Raw genomic sequence first — 27,807 nt, 5'->3', positions numbered from 1 at the left:
TCATCAAATACTAAATGATCATTCATAGTTCATCAACACATACTACATTATCATACGTACTACATTCTACTACTACTACTAGACGGAGGGAGGATCTCGCGGCGGCGAGGCCGAGGTCGATATACCAAAATGGACGAGCTCGTGGCCGAGGACAACACAGTGGAGGAGCTCAGTCCTCGTCGGAGCTGACAAGATCGATGAACTTCGACCTCTGCTCCTCGCGGATGCGCCGCCACTCGTCGTCCTTCTCCTTCGCGGCAAGGTTGGCCGCGACCTGCTGGAGGATGAGGTCGTCGACCTCGTCGTCGTGGCGCCGGTGCTCCGCCTCCTCGCGCAAGCTCCGCTCGGCAATGGTGGCCGTGACCGTGTCGAAATCGGCCACAAAATCTTTGGGCCCGACGACACCTCGGCGCTCGATCTCGTCCGGTTCCTGCTTGACGGCGACGACCTCGATCTCCTCTGGCTCCTCCGACCACTCCGTCCTCACGGGGAGAAGCCTCGCGCTGCAAGAGGAAGAGCTTGCGGCATGGGAAGATCTCGCGGCAGAGGACGAGCCCGGGGCCGAGGAGGGCGTACGCTCATGCCGACGGTCGTATTCCTCCGTCTCGCGGACGAGGAAGCTCGGCGGTGGCAAGAGGCCCCTGTTCGTCCACTTCCTCGCCACGCGCTTCCTCGCGCCGTCCGAGCGGACATGCCGCTCGCGCTCGGGGTCGCCGCCCCTGCCGAAGCTGCTCCCGGAGCCGCGGCCGGAGCTTCACATGCGGCCCCACATGGAGGCTGGAGGCGGAAGGGGCACATCGGCGGCGAGAAATGTGAGGAGGGGAGTTGGGAATTGCGGAGAGACGCGGCGGCGGGGGGATAGGGTTTCGACCCGCATATGCACCGCGAACCCGTAGATACACTGCTTGGGGGAGGGGGGTTGCGGGCCGCGGCAAAAAAATTTACAGGCCGGGCGAGCATACGGGCTTTGTTCTGGCCAGAAAATTGGCCCAAGCCCGTATACTCACCGGAATTTTGCGGGTTTGCGACTTTTGCGGGGTCTGCTAGAGTTGCTCTTAGGGGAGGAAGGGGCCCACCCCCTAATATTCGGGAAGGGGGATGATAATTAATTGTAAGCATTACGTAGAGTTTTGGTCAAACATACCTAGATGTAGGAAATCAGGAGCATCCATTCGATATCCAACAGCCCATGTTTATTTTTTTTATTTTTGCAACTTAGGAGCTGCTTTTATGGTGGTCATCCCCGTTTACCGGTATTTTGAGAGTTAATTGTATGAAGATACCACAATTGAGGCAGTGCATGCGGATTGATACCACTTTTAATAATATATACTTGTCAGTACCATATTTGAGGCAGTTTGTTACAAAATACTCTAAACCGCATATAATAGCCTATTCACGTTGTACCTGACCGTTTGGGCCCGCCTGCCAGGTGCTGACATGGCATGTTCTTTTGCGAAAAACCCCTTGCTTTTTATTTAACCACGTGTATATCCCTCGTTCACCAAAAATGGGTCTTGCTAGAAATTTTATTTTAGGAAAAGTAAAACCGCGCGTGCGTCCGACTGAAACGCGTCCTCTGACCGCTACGCCAAAGAATAACTTTTTTTTTTTTTTTTGCGGGTGAACGCCAAAGAATAACTTGCGACTAGTAGCACACATTCACTGTTTTTATACAACCAGTTAGGCCCTGTTTGATAGCAAAGCACTAGAAAAACCAAAGTATTGAAAACTACAGTAATTTAGCATGTAGGTATAAAATACCATGGTTTCAACATAACAACGTTTTTTTTTTGGAGTATTCACGATGAAGAGGACCTGTTTGGTTAGGCCACAAAATGCTGTAAAATTTTCTAGATAGTCGCTGGTTGTGCATGCATTTGTAGCTAGCTAGCTGTTGCTTTTAGCAGTGCAAACTCTATTTCTGTTCCCGGACAATCACCACTCGCAGAATTTATTGAGAACTTGAAGCAAGCTAGTAGGTGAAATCTGCTTTGAAATGGAACATCTCGGTTATATAAAAACGGGATAATGATGCATTATCCATCTGAGGGTGACCTCGGTGGTGCACAGAACAACATTGGAACTTCAGAAAGCTGAAATCCATGGCAACAACAGAGTGGCCGGCAGGTCAGAGTTCAACCAATCGACATCATCAACTATCTGTGACCTCCGGGCAGTGCCCTTGATCCCCCCAGGCGCCAGGGTCATCGCCCGTGGCCCAAACGCGGAGCTCCTCCTCCTCCTCATCGCCTTCTCCTCAGCAATGGACAGACGACATTGAGGTACCAGCGGCTAGCCATATATTCCATCACGGCCGAAGCTGAGCGACATGCAAGCTCAGGAAAGGCGCGGCCGTACGGAGGAAGGGACTGGCCGTCGGCAGAGGCCGGAGGAGCGAGGGTGAAGGACATTCTACTCACCTTTGGTCTCTCCATCGCCGTCTATTTCATTCCCAATGTCCGCGAGGGAGATATCTTCAAAGACGGCGGCGGCGGCGTGGGAGCGATGCCTCTGTTATAGATCGAGCGAGTACCGGGGAAGAAGATAACGACGTCCCACCCTTCTTTTTGGCTGCTCTGTTTCTAAAAAAGAGGTTCGGGGTTCTTTTTATTATGCAGAGAAAAAACCACAGTTTAATCAATACTGCAGTATTAAAATCACAATTGTTAGAGACAACCAAACACATCATTGTAAATAAAACTATGGTAATTTCAAAAATACAGTATTCTTACAATACTTAAAAAATACTTTGTTATCAAACAGGGCCTTAATTGTAAAACTTTGAAAAATAAATGCGCGCTTGCGGCTATTCAACCATGAGCCGTGGCATTCGCGGTGCGCGCTACTGCCTCTGCGCCACTGCATGTTTTTATTTAAGTAGAAGGCGTTTACTTTTTATACATGAGCCATTTCGTTTTGTTGTATATGTTTTTTTTCGGAAAGACTAACGTCCACATGTATGGGCGTCTGGCAACTCGCCCACACGCATGGATTCTCGTCCAATCAATTCTGCAGGAATTTTGGCGCGTTCTAGCAGTTTTTGTGTGCCACATAGGATTGAGCTGGTGTGTGGGCATTCATCCGGTCGCCCACACATCCTTTTTCACCACACGGGGGACTGGTGTGTGGGCGTTTAACAATTCGCCCACACACCAGTTTTCACGCACGCAGAGGGGCTGGTGTGTAGGCGTTTATCACTTCGCCCACACGCCTGTCTCCTCGCCCACACCCAAAGCTGTCAGTTGCCATATTTTTTTGCATGGTACATGGAAACTGCCATAGCTTTGCTTGTAAGCAGATGGCAACTCTCTTTTACCCGAGTCGTCATGTGTTTTTGCATGATACATGGCAACTGCCCTAGCGTGCACGTAAATAGATGGCAACTCTTTCTTTTACATGGCAACCACACCAGCGTGCTTGTGAGCACATGGCAACTCTCTCTTTTACCCGAACATGTTTTTTTGCCATGCCTTTTTTGTAGTGCTACATGGCAATTGCCTAGTGTTAGTAGGTGGCAACTTCTAAAGTTTTGAAATCGTGGCAACTGCAGTAGACCAGACCATACATGGCAACTGCCTAGTGTTAATAGGTGGCAACTCCTAAAGTTTGGAAATCATGGCAACTGCAGTTGAGCAACCATGGCAACTGTAGTTGTCCGACATGGTAACTGTAGTTCGGCGACATGGCAACTGCAGTTAAACGGACATTGAAGAGGGTCCGGACCATGGCAAATGCGGGGACGCGTGGTGACTGTCACGAGGGGCATGCGGGACCGTGAGGTAGGTGGCTGAGAGAGGTCGTGTGGGCGTTATCCTTTTTGCCCACACGTAGGCGTGTGAGAGGGACCATGAGAAAAAAAGATTCGTGTGGGCGCTAGTTGTTTTGCCCACACGTAGGCGTGTGGCCTGGTCCTCTTAGACACCACATAAAACGTGTGGCCAGATTCCTTAACGCCCATACGTGTGGGCGTTATCGGCGTCCTTTTCTTTTAGAGTTTTCTTTATGTTTTTCAGATCTTGATTATTCTTCTGGCTGTATGAAGTGTGCGTACGTATATTAAAATACACACACACTTATATATATACATCGTATATTAAAAATGTTCAATATATATATGACGAACTTTTTTATAATACTTGGTGGCCTGCCGTGCCCAACGTGCAGTAGCCATCGCCTCGCCATGGATCCACCATTGATTTTCTTGCCACTATGGCCTGCCGACGACATTGATGTAATGGTTAATATTTGGTGAATTTTGTTGGTTGCAAAAGTAAAGATCGAGGATTTCCAAGATTGAATAGAAATCTCCCTCTGGCTGTTACAATTTTTTCTACTTGTGAAAACATAGAGTTGGGCTCCAAACTCAGGGAAATAAGATAAGCATATATCAGTATAAGTCTTCCTAGAGATCCACGATTGCTTCTCATATGTTTCGTATAAGTTTGGAATATGGTAAGTACTTCCGACTTTCTATTCTTTTTGGCCCATTTTAACTTCTTCGCCTCTGAATGTATACAATTTTTTCTACTGTGAAAACCCAAAGAATACCCAATATGTGAAAGAAGATAATATACGTATAATTAAACCTAAGACTGTATTTCGTAGAACATAGTTTTGTATTAAAAAACGATAATTTTGTCACCACCCATAGTTGTATAATATACATAGGACCTTTCTTCGTAGATTCATAACAACATGCAAAAAAGTATAATATACATACGGCCATTTTTCAATACTGTCAACATTTTCTTAATTTACAGTGAACTTTTCAGTATGCGATATTTTTTTGTAAATACACACTGAAATTGAACATTTTTTAATATACAATGATCTTATTTAAATATATGTTAAACTTTTTTATACTATAAAAATGTTTGTCGTATATATATTGAACATTTTTTAACATATGATGTATATATATGTGTATAATTTTTCAATATACGATACACATACTGCATACGTCCTGAAAAATACCTAAGATTTGGAAAAAGATAAAAGAAATTCAAAAAAACATATACAAAAAGAAATGGAACGACGAATTGCCGCAGCGGCAGCAAGGCGCACTGCAAACGGCTTGCCTTCGAGCATGAAAGGCCTTTTTTCCAGCGGAAAACCCGGAAACCTCCTGGAGGCGATTAGGGTTACCGTGTCGACTCTTGACGGCGCACGCTGATCGCATCGGCGGGGCGATCTTCGCCGCCGGGAAAGGATGGCTTCCACGTCCACGAACGGTGGGCAGAAGGACGTCGGCTCCATGTCACCACAAACGGCAAGAGCTCGACTGGCGGAAGCCCTCGGGAAACTAGAGATCTCCGAGGAAGAGGCCACACCTCTGGTGATCGACGATCGCGCTGAGGGCGAGATTCCAAAGTGGACATTAGCGGGGCGGGTCTTACATCGCAACACTCTTTATATGCAGACCATCTCCAATGCCCTACGGCCAGCATGGTAACCCTAAAGGCCTAGCTTTCAGATCTGTTGGAACAAACACGTTTGTGGCAGAATTTGCTACCCAGCGGGATTATGATCGCGTGTGTGATGGGTCACCGTGGCATGTCAGCAAGCATGTTGTTATATTATCAGAGTTCGATGAATGCATGAGGCCGTCTGAACTCCAATTCAATCGGCTCCAAGTCTGGGTAAGAGTTGTTAACTTACCGTTCAATCTTCGTGATGATGTTTGGGGTAAGGCAATTGCTAAGCAGATTGACAAACAAGCTTCGGCCATCAAGTTTGATCATGAGGGAGGTTTCCTAAGGGCAAGGGTCACGTTGGATGTCACCAAACCCTCAAGGCGATGGATCTTTATTGAGTCAGCAAGGCGGGGAGCACAGATCAATATGATATTCAGTATGAAAATATTCCGCACTTTTGCTTCTCTTGTGGCCGGTTAGGCCACTCTGATCTGCTATGTCCGACCCCGGGGGTACGAGACGCCAATGGGGACCTTCCCTTTGGTAAGGGCCTCCGGCCGCCGGAAGAGCGTAAGCGTGCTACATCCAGCGAGGGCTCGAACAAGGAGCAGTTTTCTGCCAAAGCTTCAAAACAGAACACAACGCAGTCGAGTACCGCAAAGGAGAAGGGGACTGAAGTTAACTCTCCGGTGAAGAAAAATTCACACAAGCGTAAGGGAGGTGACGGAGGCCCAAAGCAATTTTATAGACGAGTTGAAACACCTCTCTTAACTAACACAGATGCAGACGGGGGAGGGTTGCAAATTGTTATTCGAGATAGACAGGAGACTCAAGGAAACGAGACTCTTGATGAGGATGATGGTATTATGGAAAGGGATAGCAAGAAGAAAAACCCTACACCTGAAAATTCTGTTACATCGGAAGCGGCTGCAGAGCAGCCCTGCCCGTCCCAGTGAATTGCATGAGCTAGAACTATCGAGGGATTGGGAACCCTGAGACAGTTCGCGAGCTTCGCAAGATTGTGAAGCAGGAAGGTCCCTCCCTCCTCTTCGTGATGGAAACTAAGATTAGGGGGAAACGAGTGGAAAGTTTGCAGCCCCTCTTGGGGTTTGCCGGAAGTTTTGCTGTTGATAGCGATGGATTGAGTGGTGGCATTGGTTTGTTTTGGTCAGAGGACGTTCATGTGGAACTGAAGAATTACAGAAAAGCTCACATTGATGTAAGAGTCAGGAGGAAAGAGCAAGATCAGACCTCTTGGCGATTCACGGGTTTTTACGGAGAACCTCACTCTAAAAATAGATCTCAGAGTTGGGAGTTTCTACGTACGTTGCATGGGATACCTCACGATGGATGGATCTGCATGGGGGATTTTAACGAGACATTGTATGCGGAAGAGCATTTTAGTGTTCACGCGCGCCCTGCATGTCAGATGCAAGCTTTTTGTGAGGTTATCGATTTTTGTTCTTTCCAAGATCTAGGTTGGAGAGGAGTCCCTTTTACATGGGATAATAGACAACAAGGTGCTTCAAATGTAAAAGCTCGTCTTGATAGAGTACTAGCAAATAATGAGTTTATGCAATTGTTTGAGTACACATGTTGAAACACATTAGTTCTACCGCATCGGATCACTGTTACGTCCTTGCGGAATTGAGGTCAAACGCACCTAACAGGTGGCCTCCCAGTAGGCGCCCCTTTAGGTACGAAAATGTTTGGCAGTCCCACTCGCAGTATGATCAACTGGTGAAAGATTTATGGCATACAGGGGCCGGCCAAAATGGTCTGGATGTAGCAATGGACGCCCTAACCTCTATCCAGAACAAACTTGGCTCTTGGGGCGACCACGAGTTTGGAAATATGGCAAAGAAAGTTCAGAAACTTCAGAAAAATCTTGAGCGTTTGAGGGCACAGTCGATTGGCAGGGGGCCTTCGAATGAGGAACTTTCCGTTATGTCTCAGCTCAAAGAGGCATTGCGGCAGGAGGAGATCTGGATTAAGCAACGGTCCAGGATTACTTATGTTCGCGCTGGCGATAGGAACACTCAATTTTTTCATGCCCGTGCGACACAGCGACGTAGAATGAATAGAATCATTTCCCTTCAGTTGAATGACGGGCGGATCTATGATGGTCCGAAGGAAGTGAAGTCGGAGATACTTGAGTTCGACCAGAATCTGTACCTTTCCCAAGGCTACAGAGATATGTCAGAACTTCTGCAATTTGTTCCTACTCGGCTAACAGAAGATATGAATGCTACACTTGAGAAAGATTTTACCGCCGAGGAGGTCAAAGCTGCACTCTTCCAAATGGCCCCATCAAAGGCGCCGGGAGTTGATGGCTTCACGGCTGGTTTCTTCCAACGTCATTGGAATATACTTGGCAATGATATTACGATAGCCATTTTGGACTTTTTGAATGGTGGGGAACTCCCTATGGGTCTGAATGATACATCCATTACCCTAATACCCAAGGTACATAACCCACAAAAGCTTTCTCAGTATCGCCCTATTTCCCTATGCCCGGTTCTATACAGAATTGCAGCTAAGGCAATCACCAACAAACTTCGGGGTCTTATGGACGAGATAATAGGGGCTGAGCTAAGTGCATTTGTACCGGGACGTTTAATCACAGATAACGTCTTGGTGGTATATGAAAGTATACATGCAATGAAGAAGCGGAGGAAATGTAAGAAGGCTATTTGCGCGATGAAACTTGATATGCTCAAAGCTTATGACCACGTCGAATGGCATTATCTTGAAGCCATGATGATCAAGCTGGGCTTCTGTGATAAGTTGTACGCTTGATCATGAAGTGCGTTTCATCAGTACGGTTTTCCATCAAGGTGAATGGCAATCTACTCCCTTTTTTCACACCCTCCAAAGGTATTCGGCAGGGGGATCCGGTGTCACCGTTTCTTTTCTTAATCTGTGCCGAAGGGTTTACTGCACTGATGAACAATTTTGGTGGCGCTCAAGTGGATCGTGGGATTCGTGTGAGTGTCAGATCCCCTTGGGTAAATCATCTACTTTTTTGCGGATGATAGTCTCATCTTTTTAGGTGCGCAGCTGGCAAGTGCGGGCAGGTTGAATGAGATATTACGTATCTACGCAGAATGCTCGGGCCAAGCTGTGAACAAGGAAAAAAGCTCTATTTATTTCAGCCCCAATGCCACCCAACTAGTACGTGTTGCTATGAAACACAAGTTGGGCATATTTATTGAAGCATTCACAGAGCGATATCTTGGCTTGCCTACGGCAGTTGGCCGAATCACTAGTGGATCCTTTGATCATATTGACGAGAGGAGCCGTGGAAATATGCAGGGTTGGGTGGAGCGTTTTCTTGCATGTGCAGGGAGGGAAATCTTGTTAAAATAAGTCATACAGGCCATCCCCACCTACAACATGTCTTGTTTTCAGCTTACAAAGAAAGTTTGCAAGCAGCTCACGTCCTCTATGGCTCGTTTTTGGTGGAGCAGTTTGATTGACAGAAGATCCTTGCATTGGATGTCATGCGAGAGGCTGTCCGCACCGAAAGAACAAGGAGGGATGGGATTCGCAGAGTTCAGACATTTTAATTTAGCTCTTTTGGGCAAACATGGCTGGCGATTCTTGACTCAGTCGGACTCTTTATGTTCTCAACTATTGAGAGGCAAAATACTTCCCTGATGGGGATTTTATGCGAGCACATGCTCCTTCATCGACGTCGGCAACATGGAAAGCTATTATCCCAGGGCGCACTACACTGGAGAAGGGGCTCATTAAACGTGTTGGTAGCGGCCAGACTATCTCCATATGGAACGACCACTGGATACCTACCACACAGTCGCTCAAGCCCATGGGCAGACAGGGACTGATCAGCTTGAGATGGTCTCCGAACTCATCAATGATCATACCGGAACATGGGACATTGAGTTGGTACGAAGGAATTTTTTTGCACCCGATGCTGAGGCCATACTGAATATACCAATTCGGGCAGGTGGTGGTGACGACTTTCTGGCTTGGGCTCTAGAAAGGTTGGGCGAGTACTCTGTGAAATCAGCATATCGCGCTCTTGTGACCCGGAACGAGCATCCTGCTCTAGGGGAAGGGACGATAGCAGGAACTTCATTGACAAGAAAACAGGTATGGACCGCCTTATGGAAGCTCAAGGTCATTCCGAGAGTTCGGGTTTTTTGTTGGCAAGTGTTGTGAGGGATTCTTCCTGACTACGCCACAATGCGCTACAGACATATAAGAACATCATCCTTGTGTGACCTATGTAAGGCCGCCGAGGAAGATTCGATACATGCTCTCGTTCACTGTTCTCATGCCAAAAGCTTTTGGAATGCTTTGAAGGAAATCTTGGGCTTGAAGCTTCCATGTCTACACCCAGAGACATGGACAAGGGATCTTGTGGTGGACAGTTCATTAATCGAACCAGATAGATACAAGATGATCACTATTATGTAGGCAATCTGGAATTCACGTAATCGCTGGACCCATGATGAGGATGGGTACGACCCGATGCAAGCAATTAAACGGGCGAGAGATGATCTAGCATTGCTAGAAGTACCAAATACTCACCGTGTTGGTCAAATGGGGCAGTGTTGGCGCCCGCCGGATCCTGGTTGGGTAAAGATCAACACAGACGGAGCTATCGATACTCAGGCACAAGTGGGAGGAGCGGGAGGCGTTGTACGCTCTCACCTCTCATTCATGGGTGCATGGTGCAAACCTTTACCTGGTGTTACAGATCCACTTATCGCTGAAGTGCAAGCATTGCGAGAGGGAGTTATTTTTGCTCAGCTCAGAGGTTTCTCGCATGTTATCATGGAGGTTGATTGTTTAGAGGTCGTAAACCTCTGGCTATCGCGTCACAATGGAAGGTCATTGCTGGCGCCTATCTTCAATGAAATTAGGGACATAACTTTAAATTTCGCTTCCTTTTCGGTTCAGCACACTCCCAGGGACTGTAACGGCTTTGCGGATCTTAGTGCTAAACGTGCTACTTCTTTAGCATGTCAGATTGTTGGACAGACTCTTGTCCTTCCTTCCTTGTTAGCAGCTTCATTGCTGATTGTAACCGAAGATGCAATAAAGATCCCATATTTCCCGTCAGAAAAAACCGGCTTGCCTTCGGTTTGAAACCAGGTGGGCGCTTGCGCGTTTAGTTTTCGAAGTTTTTACAATTCATTCATAGTATAAATAAGTGAACGTGTGCTATCAGAAACATGGTACACAGTGGCGCGTTGGTCAGAGATTGCGCATGCCAGGTTCGAATCCCGTCGCCCGCACTCCCGCGAGTATATTTCGTACAATATATTTTTTCTGGCAAGACCCTCTTTTCGCAAACGAGGGATATACATGTGATTAAAAAAAGTAAGGGGTTTTTCCGCAAAAGAACATGCCACGACAGCCCCTGACAAGCTGGCCCCAACCGTCAGATACACTGTCAATACACTGTTATATGCGGTTTAGATTATTTTGTAACGAACTGCCTTAAACATGGTACTGACATGTAAAAATTACGAAAAGTGGTACCGATTCGCATTCAGGGCCGCAATTGTGGCCACCTCGGTGCAATTAACTCGTATGTTGAGTTACTCCCTTGTCTGGTTTTATTATGCCCCGTTGTAATTATTGTCAAACTTTGACCATAAAATGAACTAATAAAATATAAACTATACGTGACAAAACTATATTGTATGAATTCTCTTTTGAATGCAAATACAATTCTATACTTTTTGTATTATATAAATAATACGATGTGACTAAGTTATATAAATGAGCAACATTTGATACAAAATACTAGTAGGGCTAATAAACCTTGATGAGGGAGTATGCAAGTAGCCGACATGATCTACGCCGAGCAACACGTCCATCCACCCTTGAATCACGTGGTACGTTGTTGTCTTCTTTAGCAGCCCAACGTGTTGTCCACTACGAAATCAAGTGTGGCCAATTTAGGAGCCACCTCGTGTACCACGCACGCTGCATGCATGCATGTGCGACAGTACCTTCTCTGCATATGCGGCTAGTTAGCACAAGCAAACAATTTCTCGTGCTCCACGCCTGCATGTGTGAGAGCATCTTATCTTCTCTCCTGCTTGTTTCATGCATGTGACAGCATCTATGTCATCTTCTGTCGTGATAAATCTTCCCTATAAATAGGGCAAGTGTTATGCAAATACTCATATCAGTCAAGTTCAGAGTAAGCTCGAGGTCCATTTAGCTGGTTAGTACTGTTGGGTATATATTCCATATTTTCATTTCCATATGCTTTCTGCCAATAAGTTTCTCTGTATGCATCATCCTCATACAGAGGCCGGGGTTATCCTTCTTTTCGAAAAAAGATATATGACTAACATTAGCATTGTTTTGATCTGTAGTCTGAACCAAAAAGGAAAGACGATTTGATGAACTATTTGGGCCAACTGTTATTGTGATTTGTAGTCTGAACTGAACTATTTTGATCAATTGTTTGCAGCTCACCGAATCAAGGATGAGCTGCGCCGCCCCAAAAGCCCCCGCCGGAGAGGAGAAGAAGACGTCATGGCCGGAGGTAGTGGGAAAGTCCATCGAGGAGGCCAAGGAGATCATCCTTAAGGACATGCCTAACGCCGACATCGATGTCCTTCCTGCTGGCTCGGCGATGACCCTCGACTTCAGGACCAACCGTGTCCGCATCATCGTTGACACTGTCGCGATCACCCCTTCCATTGGTTAGCAAGCTTTGCGAGCGAGATACAAAATGGATGCACTTATGCATTCTGATGAATAAGTAGTTTCAATAATCATGGATGAATAAATACACGCTGATCAATGGCGTGTGTCGATGTACTTATGGTTCAATGGACTTGACCAGTTATTTTTAATTTATGAGATCTCGGCTTGCTGTTCATGTGTTTACTAAAATGCTCATGAAATATGCATACTATGGGCATGTTGCTGGATTATTTCAACAACTTAGACCTAATGGTGTCATTAGAATGAAATATACTAATCACACCTTAATCAACTTAGAGAAGAACTCCAGCCCCATGAGATATCTTAAATGGATTCTTTTGTGCTTTGGACAAACTTCTGAGATGAGAATTAGTTTTAGTGTGACCCCGTGCCTATCAACATTATTGTTGATGAGGCTTAACCTTTTGCTCAAACCCTTTGCCGACATATAAGAAACATGATATGCACATCTTTTTTTTTCTTTGAGAAATGTATGACATAAGTGTGCCCATATATTAAGATAGGAAGTAAGAATCATATAAAAATAACTACCACATAAACTGCAGCCCAAACTTCCCATTCCGTCATCGCAACACTAAGTAACTACTCGATTAAGACTATCTTTCCCCACCTTCCGTGACTCAAGGCAATGCTGGTGAATTTTATCAACTACTGATGTATGAAGCAGAGAGGTGTTCTTGAACACCCTTGTGCTTCTCTCAAGCACATGCATCATAGCGAGCAGAGGATCAACCAGCTGACATCATTTCTCAGCTTGGGAGGGATGCCCTGCTGAAGATCAGACCACCAGGTGAGGACGTCGGCGGTAGCACTGGACGTCTGGTTCGGCAGGAAGATCCATCTCAGGATGTGAGACCAGACCTCACGCGCAAGCACACGAAGCATCATTTGGTGCTCGGTCGTTTCCTTACGTACACCGTACACATCTCTCTTTTTTGGATATTTTCTTGGTAGTGAATTAGTGATTAAACTTTTTAGGGGAAAGGTATTTCTGTCCAGAATTGCTGATTAAAATTGAGCTGTGAACTTGGGATTGCTCGGAAGTTACATGCATGGCATTGAGATATGCACAAATTTAATTAGGCTTGTCTTAATCTACCCTGGATGGAACTTCCCAGTTTGGCACATACACATACATGACTGACCGATCAAGCACACGATTTTTTTTAAAGAAGGATTACCCCCCGGTCTCTGCATCAAAATGATGCATGCATCCATATTATTATACGAAGTAGCCATCATATACGTAGTTCGATGCAAGTTCGCAAAACGAGTTAAAAAAATTGCCACAACACCGATTAAGCACACTTTAAGCACCGATTAAGCACACATGACTTCCATACTTCTTTATTTCTCCTTATTCATTTATTCGTGAGCCAGCATCTATGTATGCAGGCCACAGCAAGCCAGCAGGAGCTATCCACCTATCCCACGTGGGGGGTCTTGGCGACGGTGCCCACGAAGATGCGGACACGGTTGGGCCTCAAGTCCTCGGTCATGGCGGAGCCGACCGGCACCACGACTATGTCGGCGTCGGGCTTGTCCTTGAGGATGATCTCCTTGGCCTCCTTGATAGTCAGCCCGACCACCTCCGGCCACGAAGTCTTCTTTCCACCGGCGAGGTCGTCGGAGGAACTCATCTTCGTAGCAGTGGTTGATAACTTGAGATCGATCGATCAATCAGAGCAAGCGTAATTGAGGCGGGGTGAGGTATTTCAGCAACAAACTAAACAAGAAGATCAGTTGTGACTTGTGAGGCACACCTAGTTGCTACTCACCGATTGATGGACGGTCTTCTCCGAGCTGATGGACGTACGGCCGATGATATTCGATGATTGACAGGCTAGCAAATTGCGCTGTGCGTGAGACTTGATTTGCATAACACATTGGTCGAGTGATGTATACTCCCTCCGTCCCAAATTACTCGTCGCAGAAATGGATATATCTAGAACTAAAATACATCTAGATACATCCATACCTGCGACAAGTAATTCGGGACGGAGGGAGTATATAGTAGAGAGATTACGAGTAGGTAGCAGCTTCATTTTCCATCCATGGTACGTTCTAGTAGCAAGGTACACGTGCCACACGACTTGCATGCACAGCTTCTTCGTGGACACATCCATTAAGTTGGGTCAAGCAAGCAACCTACAGGTAGCTGGCGAATTGATATGGTCTTGAATGCTTACTTCCACGTACGCGATAAGAGATAATGTTTTCAGGTATTCTAAAATCATAATATATTAATATTAAGGATAATAATATTATCTCTCCAGAAAACTATGAACTTATTGTAGTGTAGTCTTCAGAAAATCATGGACTTACTGTAATATTATTTAACTACCGAGTTACCGGAAGGATAATAATATTATCTCTCCAGAAAACTATGGACTTATTATAGTGTAGTCTCCAGAATATCATGGACTTACTATAATATTATTTAACTGCCGAGTTACCGGAAATTCATAGGAGCACGAAGGTGCCCGGGTACGCATCTGCCAAGCCCCACCCTGCCGCTTGATTGCCTCGTGATTCGTGAAGTAATTGGATCTTGCACGAGGGCATAGTAAGTTTTATGTTTCCATCATTGAAACTTACAATTTGCTAATTGAAACTTGTGGTTTCTCGCTCACTCTTACCAAGTTTCATAGATAAAATTTTAAGGCATTTTATTACTGGTCATCGGCACAAAAATCATGATTTTATCGGTCGCCCGTACTATGTTTCAAGAGTTGAAACATAACATTTATTTTCAAAAAAAATCAAAACATATTCAAAATGGATCTTATTAGAAAGGCCTCATCACGAGAAACAAGGATTGAAAACAGAACTTAGTTTGGGCATTGCGTTCAAAAGATATAGAAGTTTGAAAATCAAAGCGAAAAATAAATGCACGCGTTAGGGACTCAGTTCCCTGAGACTGAGTGCCACAGATCCACGTCCGCCTAGCTACATCCTTGAGTGTATTTTTTGGGTCACGAAGGACATGGTTCTGGGTATCATGTGCTTTTGGTGTGGAGATATGTGATATCTGTGTTTTACTCTTTCTTTTTACTAATGTCATTTGAGTTCCACTCTGACAATGCAAGGACAATAATAGGAAGGAAACATATGTTTTTTTATAGAAGACAACCCAAGAGGAGTCCAGCTTTGAATTAACAAAGTCATCAACCGTCCAAGGGTTACATAAGGCCAACAAAAACAATGGCCAGAAAATACATGGAGCTGGAATTGTAGCTTACAACACAAAGACAGAACGAGTAAAAGAAATATAACTGTAAGCACAGGTAGCCTGTGTGTCGCCCACCACTCTCATGATCCTAAATCACTAAGCAGAACAGATAGCCAAAGGAGTCTCCAAACGCTAGGGAGAACACCGACAAGCTGACTCCATCGGGCTTGGGTGACAAAGATCCTTCCTTCTCTATTACCTAAGAGAGACCCTACACTCTCGTCCTGGCTCGTAGGACACCACACCGTCGGTAAGAAGAGGTGCTCTCGCGAGAGCTAGGCAAGGATCTGACCTCGCAAAACACGGATGGTCAGAACAAACACTTCTCCCAAGCCAAAAGCACACCTTGCCGGCTGCAACGCTACCGCCTTCAGGAACCCAAGCGAGGATGGAAAGCCAACTTCGGTAGTCAAACACACAAGAATCTACACCAGGGCTGAGCCAAGGCGACGAACGCATAGAACACAAGGGAAGCCATCATAAAGGAGAACGGGGCATCCAGAGTCAAGGGTGTGCCGCCGGTGCTAGGAAAGATATCCATGTCCCCTTCCGCCTAGGGACGCAAAAGTCCCACTAGGATATGGCAGGGCACGTCCGAGTAAGGGATACCTGAGCAAGGGGTGCCACTCAGATGAGACTGAGGAGAAAATGAAAGTATATATGGCATTACACATGACAAAGTGTGGATGACAAGCACAGAAGGAGGCGGAGTGCTGTAGTGGTGGGATATGTCAGAGACTATCCGGAAAAAGAGTAAGGCAACTGTGAATTTGACTATGGGAGACACGGGGTGACAGTGAAATTCCTTCAAGTTTTAGACATGTGTTCAAGGAGAGCTAGGATATTGAGTTCAGCTAACTCTTATATGTGATGTTCAATATGTGAGTTGTTCACTTTGACACAGATCAGTGGAGAAGCTACCAGTGTGTTGTCGAATATGATGACTTTATGGGAGATGTGTGATGGTGTTGAATGGATACTCTAAAAGTTTGGAGCACAAACAAGAGTGAATAGTAACTTAATTATGCTTGAGTATTGACTGTGAAGAAGAAAAGAGGGAACTACAGTTGCAGGTCGAGTCACATGGAGTCTGGGAGAAGTAGTGGTGCTCATGGCGTCATTGAAGTCCAATGTAGATGGAGATTTGACGCATGGATGAATCCAAGATGATTGAGAATATTCGCAAGGGTGGAGTTTGTTAGAGTTGTGTCGAATATTTTGTACAAGGTAGGTATAGTTGGACTTGGAGTCGTAAAGTGTCTAGACATGATATGGTGTAGTGTACTAGTAGGACTCTTGTATCCTAGGCCTATTATATAAGGAGAGGGTAGACCCACAATGTAACATATGCCAACATAATAGCACAAGCAAGCTGGGAGAGCCGGCGACATGTGCCGGCGCCTGGGCAGCCAGAGTGTGGTATTGTGGCGGTGTCACGGGACGAGCGCCCGTAGTCATGGCCTGGGGATATAGCCATGTTGGTGAACCTCATTAACGAATCTCAGTACCATGACTCGTGTGATTGCTTCATCCTTGGACGATCGCGATGTGCCTCGGATTAATCTAACATATTTGACACAAGGATTGGATCCATAATCAAGAAATGTCAAAGTATGATGCATACTATCTAAGCTTCAAGGACCGAAAGATAATAATATAAAAGATAGTGAGTGGTGCAGATTCAGACGTGATTGACATAGAATATATCTCCTAACATGGACAATGGTTAGATAAGAGATTGTGTTGTAATTGAGACCGTTGTCACAAATCATGTGCCGCAAGGTGTTACTGATATCAGATATGGCACAAGTTGGTGTTAGGCCTCCACCCCGGGATTCATTGGCCAGATGACGCAACACTTTTGGCAAAAACTATGAGTCGACAAGTGTCTACGCCACCATTGACGGTGCTTGTAGGGCGTCTTTCCCTCCTTGAAAGCATCATCAAAATAGTTTGTTTGATCTTCTTTGTTGGATAATGGTCATCTGGATATGAGGGGACACGCCAGTGGTAAGATAAGTCGGACCTTCCCATGGGCTCATTGAGGCGGTGATGTGCAATTCTCTAAGTGAGATACTTGAGTCCAAGGTGTTTCCGGTGGTAGTGGCACCCATAGTTTTCATTTTCTTCTTGGAATAGTCACCAAAGAGCTCACACCCTACCCATGGTCGATGGATGTGCTTGGTGGTGGAGGCCAACTTCTTGGGTACTTGTTTTTTCTTTGTGAGGGGGGGGGGGGGGGGGGGGGACAACACTAGGATACCAACATAGTTACTTGTTTGCCCTTGCTTCAGCTCTAGTTTTACTAGGTGGTTCTCCTACTTTTATCGTTTTGACGGTTATCTTTCATAATCGTGTTCTTCAAGTGCCACGTTCTGGTTTTTCACATAAGCTATTTCAATTCTACCTTCTCAAATAGATTGCATGGCCATGCCCATTCGTCGAGTTACCTTAATAAAACTGAACATTGGATGGAATATATGGTATCCATATTTAAACAGATAGATGTACATATACGACATCAAGCACGCTTACATACAAACCTTAACCATATTACGCGCTCTTTTTGAACATTTGGATGAAATATATGGTATCCATATTTAAACAGATAGATGTACATATACGACATCAAGCACGCTTACATACAAACCTTAACCATATTACGTGCTCTTTGACTTATTCTATTATCCATTCACTTACCATGCAACAACTCTTATTGTATATGATATATATATATATCTCAATCTTGCTATATCCAAGAAGAGCTTATCAAGCCACAATACATATACGCCAGGAGCAGGCTAGCTCTGAAGCTTGCTAGCCAACCCTGGGGACCTGGCCAATGTTGTCGAGACTGTCAACAAAGAGGCGGACGCGGTCGATTCAATATTCCATGGTCACAATTGTCCCCACCGGCAGAACTACGATCCGCGCCTCTGGCTTGTCCTGCAAAATCACCTTCTTGGCCTCCTCCACCAACTTCCCCACCAACTCTGGCCACTCTGTCTTCTGGTTGTGATGGTCACCAGTATCGGTGTTCCCTCCCTCCAGCTTCTTCTCCACGGAACTCATCCTTGTGATGCTTGCTTCCTTTGATCAAAACAAATAACCGAAATTGTCACAGAAAAACACCTGGAGAAAACTATAATGAAAGAGAAGATCAAACATGCACATCCTAACCTGTGAAACTGATTAAATCACGTGTGTGACTGTGAGATGTTGAACTGTCATGTCCTCAGCTTAATGTGTATTTATAGGCAATCAGGCTCGACTCCTTATAACGTGTAGTTGCCACACAAAGTAAGCTAACGGTGTACTCCTTGCTAGCTTCACATGGATGGTGGTAGCTTGAACGAAGATATCCCATTTGGCTTTATTTAGAGTATTACGTGCCTACGCATCATCAAATAAAGTGATCCTTATCTATCTCGAGCAGAAAAGGGTGAATGAAATCTTGCATGGAGCATCATGGAAGGTTGTCATATCTTGGTCCTGTATTACACGTATACTGCAAACAAGACAAGAATCATCACATGCCCGGCCTTTTTTTGGTAGGAGAACACGACATTGCGTACAACTCAACCAAACGGATAAAGAGCTTTTTTTAGCATAAAGAATCAACTGTATTGTTAAGTCTCTGCATCATAACATTCAAGGCAAGCTAAGAAGTTTGTACTCCACCTAAAAAATAACTTACACTCCACAAACCTATTTTTTTATTTCTTTCCCTTCAAGTTTGCACTACAACTTGCTTTCACATTAGTGTGCACCAAAATATATTCATTTCTATCTTCATATGTAATAATTCATATTTTTTTATGTTTGAAATATCAAGTGGAGGTACCTTGTGTACTAGCTTCCAAAAATATTTATCTACAGTACTTTTTTCGTGGTACATATCTACAATACTTCAATTTGTTTCTACATGGAACATGCTACATTATAATGTTAATCGCATAGTTACGCAATTTTTTGAAATCATTTTCTATATTATCTAGATATTAAATTAAGATCTAGCTATTTTAAGTATAATTAAAATTTAAGCTACATGTATCTTCATAAGGACTCTAGATTTGCAAAAAAAATAGTTTTTATGTAAATTTGTAGCTTGTATCAGAAATTCATGTAAAAACATATCAACATTTTGCTTTTGGAATTCAAACATTTATATTGTATAGGCGGTTAAATTACTGAATCTACGACGTGCTCTAGCGAATTTGAATGTGTGCTCCCCGCAAAAAAATTGAACTTGTGTTATTCTTGTTTGGTTATTTCATTTAAATATGTACCTGGAAATTTTCCATATGTTTTTTAGTGTCTTTATGGAATGCCTTTTCAAATTAATTTGTTATTTCTTTGAACACTGAATTGCTTTTTGGATTTCCTAAAATAAATCCTCCTTCCATGGGCGAAAATCAAAGATGTTCTTGCTCTTTTTTTCCAAACTGTGGTTCAGTTCTGGCCATTACCAGACTGCACCTTTACGCATAATGGGCCTTGGCCTTTAGTTAAATACCTTGCAACGTGTTTCCGCACACGGGCACAGATGGGCCCGATATACGGGGAGCGGCTGTTGATTTTTTTAATATTTAAAGTACATATATTCTAAACAATAATTTACTTCAATTTTTTTAAATGATAATCGCACATTTAAAAAAATTCTCGTAGTGTAAAAGAAGTGTCTGTGCAAATTTAATAAAATGTTGATGATATTCAATAAAAATGTTCATGGCATTTAGAAAACTGTTCACATGTTAGAAAGATGATAGTGAACTTTTAGGAAGTTCTTATACAACGTAGAAAATGTTCATGTGATTCAAGAAAAAAAATCATGAACATGCTGTGTCGATCATTCTTTGGACACGGCTAAATAAAGGAAACCATGTGCAATAGGCAGTAACAATACAAATGATTTGAGTGAAGGATGCCCTGTGTGATAAGAAAACCACTTAGTTTGATCCCTGGATTTTCATCACACCAGGAGATGGCCGTTGATGAATGTTTGCTGGAGCGTCGGTTGCATCCCTCCATCAATGTTCACTTTCCTTGACAACTTCCTGAATACACGCAGCTTCCATAGTAATAACTACCTTGGCAGTTTCCAAAACAAAAAATTAGCAAGACGTACTGCTGCTGCTCACCGCCACGGCATACTGTTGCTTCTTGTGATGCTCGCCGCTGAGAGACGAGGGTACTCTCTCTCCCACCCACGGGACTCCGAGGTGGCTGTGACCTTGCCGAGCTGTGGCATGCGAGGAGGGGGCGAGCAAAGGTAACGAGGAGTGTGGCAACGAGGCAGCCACACTGAGGCCACGAACACAATGTGCACGAGCACAATGTTGTCGTCCATGCATCCGTCCAGCATGCGCCGGTTGGTACTCTATGCGAAACAGGATCCAAAGGGAGAACGCGTGTGCCGCAAGTTGCTCGTGCACGCTGTGCTCGAGGCTACTAGACACGCACATGCACCAAAGTGAGAACACTGCATATTGGGCGTGGGCGCCCTGCACCGCTGTCGCGGCTCCGCCTTTCTGAGAGCTGTTGTTGTGCATGTTGCCGCCTTCCTGATTATGACATTCTTCCTGAAGGGATGATCGATTGGGAATATACCTAGATACAGCAAGCAAGACCTGGCAGACTGGTGTAATTTCCCCTAATCACACCTCGAAGCATTGCAAAGTTAGGCTCATCGTCCTTGTGTACCAGATATGTACCCGGGTCGTTGGACAATTTGTTGCAGAATTTCCCCATGGGTACATTTTCACAACTTAATTGGCAGGCCACACTATACAGAGCAAGCGGAAGACTGCCACATTTCTTCAGGAGTTCTGCTGCACCCAACCTGACTCCGGTGTACATCTTCCCAAGAGAGCTACTTTTCGAGAATCTTCTTCTCCAAGACATCTCATGTTGTACACATGACCTAAGGTACATCTATCCTCTTCCCGGGGTTGATTGCAGCATCTATTAGCTACTGACTGAGTGGTGGTTGTCACAGTTATTCTGCCATTATCTCTGAAGGCATTCCTCGGTGTATTCCAGCGCATCAAATGCTTGTCCTTAATGTCATCAGTAACGATTAAGTAACTGGCAGATAAATTAATTATTGGAAATAAGAGTTTAACAGACTTAAAGTACGGGGTAATTCAAATAAGCACGTAGGAGGATGTGCTCCTGGGTGAATGAAATGATATTCTTGATGTTAAAAAGTTCTGGAAAAACTACACATATACATGTCCATATCCTATGTGTAGATGTGACTTTGCATGGAAAAACACAATTTGTGTGGACCGTGTGGAAAGCAAAAACTGGCCAGCTGGTTTACTTTTGGCACAACTAAATGTATGTCTATTCATGGAACTATGCACGAACATGTACCTTGTCATAGAAAATCAGAGCCTTTTCAGTTTTGTTAAGGGCCTCGATTCGAAGGATTTCTAAAGAAATTTTGGAGGATTCTAATCCTTAGGAATTTTGTCTTATATGCTTTGATTTGTAAGACTACAATCCAAGTTTTTCCTTAGGATTTATTTGTACTAGTTTTCATAGGAAAATTTCCTTCCACTCCAACCTTATGGGAAGAATACTACATTTTCCCTATGCACAATCACACACCCATATTAACCCTGTAGTATTGAACATGGTATGCCACTCAATTCTTATGCTACGATCAGCTAGTATTATGTTTCCTGGCTAAGGAAGCTCGATTGAACAACCTAATGTTCCCACATTTGCTACACCACAAATACTACTATCCAAAGGTCTTATCTCAACTCAGATATTAAATCTAATGATTCGCAGATTTAGAAGGGTATCACAAGGGTCAAGAATACAGTTGTTAACAATGGCACCACGGCTCGCTTCTAGAATTGTAGGACTCCTGATTAGGTATAAAACCTTTAATTGAACAATAACCTTAATATGGTGCATAGAAGTCATGCGAGGGTGGCTGACATCACTTCCACGGTTCTGCTAAATGTTAGATTTAGGCGATCTCTTCTAGCCACACAGCTGGTGGGTTGGGAGGATTGCTAATTCAAGTAGATTTAAAAAATGTGCTTGATTTATTCTTATGGGAAATTTATTGTTCTGTGGTCAATTTTCGGAAAAGTTTACTTAGAAGAGCACCACTTGAAACACATGAAGTTTATTTGGATCTAGAAAACATGACCTGTCTATTCATATGAATACCCATTGAATCTGTATTTGGTGATTTTATTATCCGAATGATATTGTCACGCAATTTGTTTTTCAGATCTTAGGCATTTCATTGTGGAATTTCCTTCAAAATCTGCATGGGGTTTACCTTTGATTTCTTATAAAAGATCGGTGGGGCAGAACTAGATTTACGGTTTTCTGCTGTTCTCTCCATGCAGTTTACGTTATTACAAAAAGTTGGCCACCATGCAGTTTTAGGTCTAGGGATACTCAAATGGTACCAAAATTTAGGTTAGTACAAAAAATTGGTCGCCATGCAATTTTAGGTCTGCTGTTGGAGCCGTTTTTTAAAGAAGAACAAAACTTCAATTTTTAGATATTGGTCTCTTTTTGGCTTGTTAAAGATGCTCTTAGAGGATTCATTACATTGCATCGCACTACCAAAAGATCATACTATAGTTCATCATAGTTTAGTGTCTGTCAACCAAAACAGACGCTAGTTCAACACCGAAAAAGACAATTCTACTACTAGTTATATATACATGAAATTAAGGACGATAGAATTCACAGTCTCTGCAACTGCTGCAGTACATGGCGAAGACTGGGGGGAGGGGCCGGAGAAGGACGAGGTGTGGCGTGGGCCTACTCTCCAGCAAGGCGGCGTGCTTTGGCCGTGGCCGCCTCTTTCTCAGTCGTCGCCCGCATGGGCGCCTCAATGCCCTCTAGCAATGTTGTCACGTTCTTGCGACAGCGGCGACGGACGTCTGTCTCGGCGGAGGTCAGCCGGCACAGGACTTCGCGGACGACCTAGTCGTCATTGAAGAAGGACGGCAAACGGACAATTGGAGTGGAGCCGCACAAGTTAGATCTGGCTCTCTGGGTCTTCTCCCGGGCGCGCCGAGCCGCCTGTGCCTCGGACTCCAGGAGCCGCCGTTGGCTCGGATGGCGCGGCACGAGCAACCATGAGCTACTGAGAGTGTGTGCCGATGGTGACACGTTGGAGCTACACGATCGACGTCGGTTTACTAGGGACGGTACAGAGTGCCTCCACCCGCGGCTGCCTCTGCGGCTGCATTCACCCTTGCAAGCGGCGGGGGGCAGCAGGAAGCTCGAAGAGGCACCCTTGTCCACCGCGAGTGACAGAGGGAAAGGTCTTCATTGGATGACGTCGAGCTCGAGTCCTCCGCTGCGAGCGCATACCAATTGATTGGGTTGGCCTCGCTTGTAGAACAAGCCATGCTAGAGCTGAGGGCGATGAGGAGGGGATGAGGAGGGGAGGGGAAGGGATGGGAGTGGAGTGGAGCGGACCGGAGTGGTCGAGAGTGAGGACTAGGGTTTGGTCTGGGGTGTGGTACGTATATGTGTGGTTGGTCTAGTCCAACCTGAGTAGGTCCTACTTGGCAGTTGTGTCTAGACCGCCCCGTATCCTCCCCGGATATGGCTGGGTTTGAGGGGTGCTGGACTTCCCAGACGTTTCGACTGGCTATGAGGGGCATGTTGGGTGGCTATTTTTCGTCAGGGTTGTTCACTAGAACATTTGAGGGGTCCGGTTGTAAATGCTCTTTCCGTAGTAGAATATGAGTATATTTCTGTTATTTTGCTCTACGAAGTTACCTCAACATACATGTGGAAATATATTCGAGGAGGCCGGACTAGTTAAGAGTCATTTTATATTTCGAACTGCAAAAGGCAGGTACTAAGAGAATATAACTGGCTGGTGAAGATTCCCCTCTGAACGAAATTGCTTGGTGAAGGGGCTAGTTAAAAATCCGTTTCAAAATTTGGATTTATTGGCCACTAATTTTACTAATGAGGGTTTAATCACATTTATTAGTTAATGATGCTAGTAAGGGCATCTCCGATAGGTATAAGATGGATGTTGGTAAATTTGCCATATAAGCATCTTTTGATGATGTGTCAATTAATAAATAAAGAGAGAGTGAGTTTCTATGAACATGAACCAACAAGTTGTGCACAAGCTGCAAGACAAAGAAAGAGAGCAAGCTTCCATATTCTCTCACCTCCTACTGGTCAATCTTACATACAACCATTGGAGTACTTGTATGATACGTACATTGGTGGTTGATGACATGGTTATATTTACCAACAAATTAACTCATAAGTTGTTGGAGATGCTCTAGCAAGTTGTTGATGAAATGGATGTATTTACCATTGTTGATTAGCTTTATAAGTCGTGCACGTGCAATTTGACATGGAAAATATATCTTTAAACTTCTCGCCAGTCGAAGTTTCTAACCATATATTTTTTGGCATATTATACATATTTTGTTAGTCAAATCAAAGATCTAAACCTCCGATTTCATAAACCTAACCGGAAGTATATACTTATTAGCATTCCTCTTTGCAACTGGTAATAATTGAGTTCCTCCGCCCAGTTTGAGATTGGGGCGCGTATCTTTCGGTCTCGGGTGCCGATGCATCCGAATTGAGAAAAATAATTTAGAAATTGCAAAAAAAAGTGGAAAAAAATCATGATTTCCTTAGAACAGACATGATATTGTGTTACATTCATGTGAAAAGATTCACGAATGAATGACTTTCATGTACTCTGGGCGAAAGAAACCAAAATCGACACTATATAAAAGTTACTATTTACGCTTTTATACTCACAAATTTCACTTTTGCCCTGAAGTCATTCTTTCGCGAAACTTTCTATACAAGGCAGCGTGCTTTGGCCGTGGACGCCTCTTTCGCAGTCGTCGGCCGCCTGGGCGCCTCAATGCCCTCTGGCAATGCCTTCATGTTCTTACGATGGTAGCGACGGGCGTCTATCTCGGCTGAGGTTAGCCGACATAGGACTTCCGGTGGACGACCTGGTCGTCATTGAAGAAGGACGGCAGACAGACAATTAGAGTGGAGCCGGACAGGTTAGATCTGGCTCTCCGGGTCTTCTCCCGAGGACGCCGAGCTGCCCGTGCCTGGACTTAGGAGCCGCTGCTGGCTCAGATGGCGTGGCACGAGCAACCATGGGTTACTGAGAGTGTGTGCCGATGGTGACACGTCGGAGCTACACAATCGACATCGGTCCACAAGGGACAGTATAAAGTTCCTCCACCCGTAGCTGCTTCTGCCGCTGCATTCACCCTGGCAAGCGGCTGAGGGGGTGGGGGTAGGGGGTGCGGCGCGAAGCTCGAAGAGCCGCCCTTGTCCACCACGAGTGGCGGAGGGCAAGGTCCTCATTGCACGACATCGAGCTCGAATCCTCGGCTGCGAGCGCATACCAATCGGTTGGGTTGGCCTCGCTTGTAGAGCAGGCCATGTTAGAGCGGAGGGCGATGAGGAGGGGAGGGGAAGGGAGTGGAGTGGAGTGGTCGAGAGTGAGGACTGGGGTGTGGTATATGTGTGGTTGGTCTAGTTCAACCTGAGTAGGTCTTACTTGGCGGTCGTGTCTAGACCGCCTCATATTCATCCCAGATATGGTTGGGTTTGAGGGCTGCTGGACTTCCCAGACGTTTGGATTGGCTATGAGGGGCATGTTGGGTGGCTATTTTTGGTCAGGGTTGTTCGCTCGAACATTTGAGGAGGATTTGAGGGGTCTGGTTGTAAGTGCTCTTTCTGTAGTAGAATATAAGTATATTTATGTTATTTCGCTCTACGAAGTTACCTCGGCATCCATGCGAGAAATATATTCGAGGAGGTGGGACTAGTTAAGAGTCATTTCATATTTTCAACTACAAAAGGCAGGTACTAAGAGAATATAACTGGTTGGTGAAGATTCCCTCTAAACGAAATTGCTTGGTGAAGGGACTGCTTAAAGATCCTTTTCAAAATTTGGATTTTATTGGCCAGTAATTTTACTAATGCGGGTTTAATCGCATTTATCAATTAATGATGCTAGTATGGGCCTCTCCAATAGCTATAAGATGGATGTCAGTAAATTTGCCATATAAGCATCTTTTGATGACGTGTCAATTAATAAATAAAGTAAGCGTGAGTTTGTATGGACATGAACCAACAACTTGTGCACAAGGTCCAAGACAAAGAAAGAGTGCAAGCTTCCATATTCTCTCACCTCCTATTGGTTAATCTTACATACAACCATTGGGGTACTTGTATGATACGTACATTGTTGGTTGATGACATGGTTATATTTACCAACAAATTAACTCATAAGTTGTTGGAGATGCTCTAACAAGTTGTTGATGGCATGAATGTATTTACCATTATTCATTACCTTTATAAGTCGTGCACGCGCAATTTGACAAGGAAAATATATCTTTAAATTTGTCATCAGACAAAGTTTCTAACCATATAATTTTCGGCATATTATACATATTTTGTTAGTCCAATCAAAGATCTGAACCCCCGATTTCATAAACCCAACCGGAAGTATATACTTATTAGCGTTCCTCTTTGGAACTGGTAATAATTGAGTTCCTCCAACCAGTTTGAGATTGGTGCGCGTATCTTTGGGTCTCGAGTGCCGATGCATCCGCGTTGAGAAAAATAATTTAGAAATTGCAAAAAAAGTGAAAAAAAAATCATGATTTCCTTACAACAGACATGATATTGTGTTACATTCATGTGAAAAGATTCACGAATGAATGACTTTCATGTACTCTAGGCGAAAGACACCAAAATCGACACTATATAAAAGTTACTATTTACGCTTTTATACTCACAAATTTCTCGTTTGCCCTGAAGTCATTCTTTCGCGAAACTTTCTATACGAGTATAACACCATATCAAGTATGTTTTCAAAATGTTCTAGAATTTTGTGACCTTTTCTGCAATTTCTAAAAAAAATTCAGTTCAGATGCATTGGGTATTTTCGGTATCTGATTGCCTTTGAGTATTTTATAGGAGTAATATGCATGATATGGACTGACCAAACAACTGAGAGAGATTCAGAGAAATGAGAGGAGTAAAATGCAGTGAAGCAATGGCTGGTAGACGGATCATATACAGTAATATGTAATTATTTTCTCTGAATCCCTGTGTCTCTGTGACCCACTGAATAGACACATGAGCCAACTGAGAGGGATTCAGAGAAATGAGAGGATCAGAGTAGTATGTAATTATTTTCTTTGAATTCTGTGTCTCTGTGACCCACTGAATAGACACATCAGCTGAAAGCAGTACTGTTCCGAGGGATCGTGGGGGCTTCTTTCCACGCGCACCCACCGAAAGCACTACTCCCTTTCTTGTTTACCACTCACGATAACATCCAATGCATCGACCACTGATGAACAAACACATGAGCCAAAAGCATTACGTACTATTCCGAGGGATTCATATCTTAACTGCTGTTGTTGGTCT

The 27,807-nt window shown here is 44.4% G+C and overlaps 1 protein-coding gene and 2 long non-coding RNA genes across 3 annotated transcripts; 1 reads left to right on the top strand and 2 right to left on the bottom strand.

The window, feature by feature from the left end:
• The first annotated feature begins 11,585 nt into the window (after nucleotides 1-11,585).
• Nucleotides 11,586-12,291, top strand: LOC123187545 (uncharacterized). The gene is made up of 2 exons (XR_006494030.1): nucleotides 11,586-11,625; nucleotides 11,878-12,291. It is a non-coding gene; the product is annotated as an uncharacterized lncRNA (long non-coding RNA).
• A 1,166-nt stretch (nucleotides 12,292-13,457) lies between these two features.
• On the bottom strand, nucleotides 13,458-14,098 carry LOC123077818 (subtilisin-chymotrypsin inhibitor-2B). Its single transcript, XM_044500181.1, has 2 exons — nucleotides 13,916-14,098; nucleotides 13,458-13,798 (listed from the first exon to the last, which is right to left on the bottom strand). Exons 1-2 carry the CDS (start codon nucleotides 14,015-14,017, stop codon nucleotides 13,562-13,564), a joined length of 339 nt encoding a protein of 112 aa, XP_044356116.1. The 5' UTR covers nucleotides 14,018-14,098; the 3' UTR covers nucleotides 13,458-13,561.
• A 3,850-nt stretch (nucleotides 14,099-17,948) lies between these two features.
• LOC123077761 (uncharacterized) lies at nucleotides 17,949-18,691 on the bottom strand. The gene is made up of 2 exons (XR_006436829.1): nucleotides 18,550-18,691; nucleotides 17,949-18,459 (listed from the first exon to the last, which is right to left on the bottom strand). It is a non-coding gene; the product is annotated as an uncharacterized lncRNA (long non-coding RNA).
• Nucleotides 18,692-27,807: the final 9,116 nt, after the last annotated feature.

Source organism: Triticum aestivum, chromosome 1A, assembly GCF_018294505.1.
Source record: "Triticum aestivum cultivar Chinese Spring chromosome 1A, IWGSC CS RefSeq v2.1, whole genome shotgun sequence".
Taxonomy (NCBI): Eukaryota; Viridiplantae; Streptophyta; class Magnoliopsida; order Poales; family Poaceae; genus Triticum; species Triticum aestivum.
The sequence above is the reverse complement of the archived record's forward strand: the minus strand, read 5'-3'. Positions and strand labels throughout refer to the sequence as shown.